The 3,193-nt window shown below is 38.3% G+C and overlaps 1 protein-coding gene across 1 annotated transcript; it reads right to left on the bottom strand.

The window, feature by feature from the left end:
- Positions 1-225: 225 nt before the first annotated feature.
- On the bottom strand, positions 226-2,519 carry LOC137728793 (dof zinc finger protein DOF1.4). Its single transcript, XM_068467559.2, has 2 exons — positions 2,306-2,519; positions 226-2,100 (listed from the first exon to the last, which is right to left on the bottom strand). The coding sequence occupies exons 1-2, from the start codon at positions 2,372-2,374 to the stop codon at positions 1,033-1,035; spliced, it is 1,137 nt and encodes a 378-aa protein (XP_068323660.1). The 5' UTR covers positions 2,375-2,519; the 3' UTR covers positions 226-1,032.
- Between the last annotated feature and the right edge of the window lie 674 nt (positions 2,520-3,193).

Raw genomic sequence — 3,193 nt, 5'->3', positions numbered from 1 at the left:
CCTAAATGCATGCTCACTACAACAACAACAACTGAGAAATATATATAGTTACTGAAATTAGTTGTTTAAGGCATATCAATAGCTAATGAGGTTATTGGCCACGATTAGGCGTTTTACCCACCCCATACTCTGTACAGCTAACCTTATCCTTAGTGGCTATCGTGAAACATCATGTCAAACAGTATAGATTCAGATTTTAATGTGAATGGTTTGAAAATATCAGCATTCTTCTAAAACATAATTTCAAATTCAAAACCAGCTAATGATATCATCAACTACAAAGTACAAATTAAGTTGAAACGTACATCATATAAATGAAAAACCAACATATATTACCCACATTGAAACAACAATTGTCTCCCATCTCTTGTATACCATTATACCAAATTAACCCCATGTTTCCCCTCTAAACACACCATCCCCAAGAACAAAAGAAGAAAAACAAAATTAGTTCCTTCTGATCATAGATAAGGTAAACCCACCAACCCCAACCTAGCTAATTATAACCAATACATATGAGAATTAGGAAACATTGTCATGCACATCTGTACATATACCAAATAAACACACCAACTTACTGAACTAGAGAGGAGCCGTTTGCACCAATGGAGGAGACTTCAGCTCTGTGTAGAAGATGTTGATTACGATTATGATCATGATGATCGTTGATAGTACTCGAGGCAGTGAGACGAAGAAGATCCGAGGTTCCTCTCAGCGCAATTTAGGGGGGATTCTCAACCCTTGATTAATAAAACTTATCAAGAAGCTGATCCTCTTATTGCTGCTGACATGATCACTCCGATCCCAGCTCCTGCCATCTTCTTTCCAATACTGTACCCTTGAACTTTCTTTTACAAGTTTTTCCAATTTTTTTCTAGTTTTTTTTTCTTTTTCTTGGGCTTTCTAAAACCACACTCCAATTCACTAAAAACCAATAACCAACCAACTATTAAAAACCTAAAAATGACTCTAATTAAGGAAAAAGGAAGTTTTGAGATCGAAAAATAACGTTGACGATGAAGTTGGGTTTTGCTAGATCAGTGAAGAGACTGAGGACCCAAGATTTGCCGGATCATGCCAATTAGAACCGAGAGTCGATGAGTTCCAGTAAAGAGTAGGATCTGAGAGCCCCATTTGCTCCGTGATCTGATTCTGGCAATTCATATTACCATTCACATTACTGCTGCCATTGTTATTATTCCACTCTAACCTGTTTTGGCCACCATGATCTTCTACTTTCACGTCTTTCGAGGCACTACCATCCTCGCCGTTGCTTCCGGCTGCTATTTGAAGATCTTCAAATGGTAGCAAGGACTGGAAGTATTGGTTATGCTGATGAGGCCCTCTAGTTTGAATATCTTTGAACGCACCGCCATTGATGAATTTAGAAGCAAGCACAGAAGCCACAGTTGGAGCTGTGGCGGATGGGGAAGTACTAAACATGGAACTATAATTGGAAGGAAGCGATGAATTTGAAGCGGGATTAAACCGGTTTCGATAATTATCACTGGACATCATATTAGTACCTGAGGATGATGAAAACCCTAATCCCAGCTGAGCCTGATGATTCAACTGATGAAGATCAAACCCTGAAGCAGTATCCATAAAAGGGTTACTAGACAACCCATAAAACAGCGGATTGATTTGATCGATATGGGACGGGTGTGAATTAGGGTTTGCATTATTATTATTAGCAGCAGCAGTGGTGCTAGGAACTGAACAGGAAGAAGACGGAGTTCCTCCATCCATGGCTGATGATGTTGAAGATGTTGAGCCAGGCCTCTTCACGCGCTTGTTCTTTCGGCACCCTCCACCGACTGGAACGTTGCGGAGGGTCCCACCTCGGGTCCAGTAGCGCTTGCAGGCCTTGCAGAAGTGCCTCGGCTGAGACAAGCTGTAGTTGTTGTAGTAACAGAACTTGGTGTTTGACGAATCGCAGCGAGGGCACTTTAGGGCTTGCTGTTGGAGCTGGAGTTGTTCTTGACCTGGTTTCTCCATTATCCGATTCGCCGGCGACGACGTCGATGAAGACATAGCGTTATTGTTGTTGTTCAAGCCCTTTTGATGATGAATATCATCGATTTGAATATCCTGCTGCATCTACAAAGATCGAAGGGAAAGGAAGGAAAAGGAAAAGAAAGAAAGAAGGTTAAGGCGGTGGTGCTAGGGTAAAAATAACTACATCACAGGAGAAATATTCTGTTCCAAGAGCTAAACAACAAAAGTTGTGTCATGGTTTGTCTAATAATTGAAATCTAGAGAGAGAGAGAGAGAGAGAGAGAGAGAGAGAGGGAGAGAAGGGAACCTGTGGCCATTCGTTAGTAGTTGAAGAGATGAGTAGAGCCATCTTCTCATGATCACAGTTGCTCAACATGTTTTTTCTCTTTGAGAAGGGAATCGTTGAAACAAAGAGTAAGCGGACAAAGAGCAGGTGGCGACGTGAGTCTTTCTTGATGGAGTTGAAATATTATGACTATGAGAGAGAGAGGGGGAAGTGAGGGAATTTGTGTTGTCTGATTAATATGAGTAATGTTATTCATACTATGTTTTTATATCATATTTTTATATCATCTTAGGTTGCATCTGATGTGGACGATCATATCATTTGAAAAATTTGCAAAACCCAAGAAAATAAAGGACGATCATATCTTAATTAGTTTTTCTTAATTATTAGTTTATTAAATAATGAACTAAATTTAAAAATCTAATTAATTTAAATGATATGATTATCCACATCAAATGTCACATCAGATGGTATGAAAATGTGATACAATAATATAGTATGAATAGTATTACTCGATTAATATTAGATGAGAATTAATTAAATAATTGTAATTAGTTATTAAGGGTTAATTACTTTGAATCTAATTTCACGTGATGGTAGTGGTATAAAATCGGTTTTGAATATTATAATTGGAATTAAAGAATGGGAGAGAATATTGAGGACATTCGAAATGTGACGTTGGAGATGAGTATTTGGGAGGTTCAAGAAAGAAAGAGAATTTTACTAAGGAATTGAAGCTAATCACGTTTAAATAACACATTCCTATGATTAACAACATACATTGCTTTAATTTGCATAGAGATAGCAGCAGACTAGATAAAGGGTAGAGGTCCAATATCCGATGCGGTCTTCGTGGCAAAATCTCACTTCCTCTTTCTTGCTTTTCTTTTACTTTGTTTGTTTGATAAA

The sequence above is a fragment of the Pyrus communis genome, chromosome 10 (assembly GCF_041283825.1).
Source record: "Pyrus communis isolate YQ-2024b chromosome 10, ASM4128382v1, whole genome shotgun sequence".
NCBI lineage: Eukaryota > Viridiplantae > Streptophyta > Magnoliopsida > Rosales > Rosaceae > Pyrus > Pyrus communis.
The sequence above is the reverse complement of the archived record's forward strand: the minus strand, read 5'-3'. Positions and strand labels throughout refer to the sequence as shown.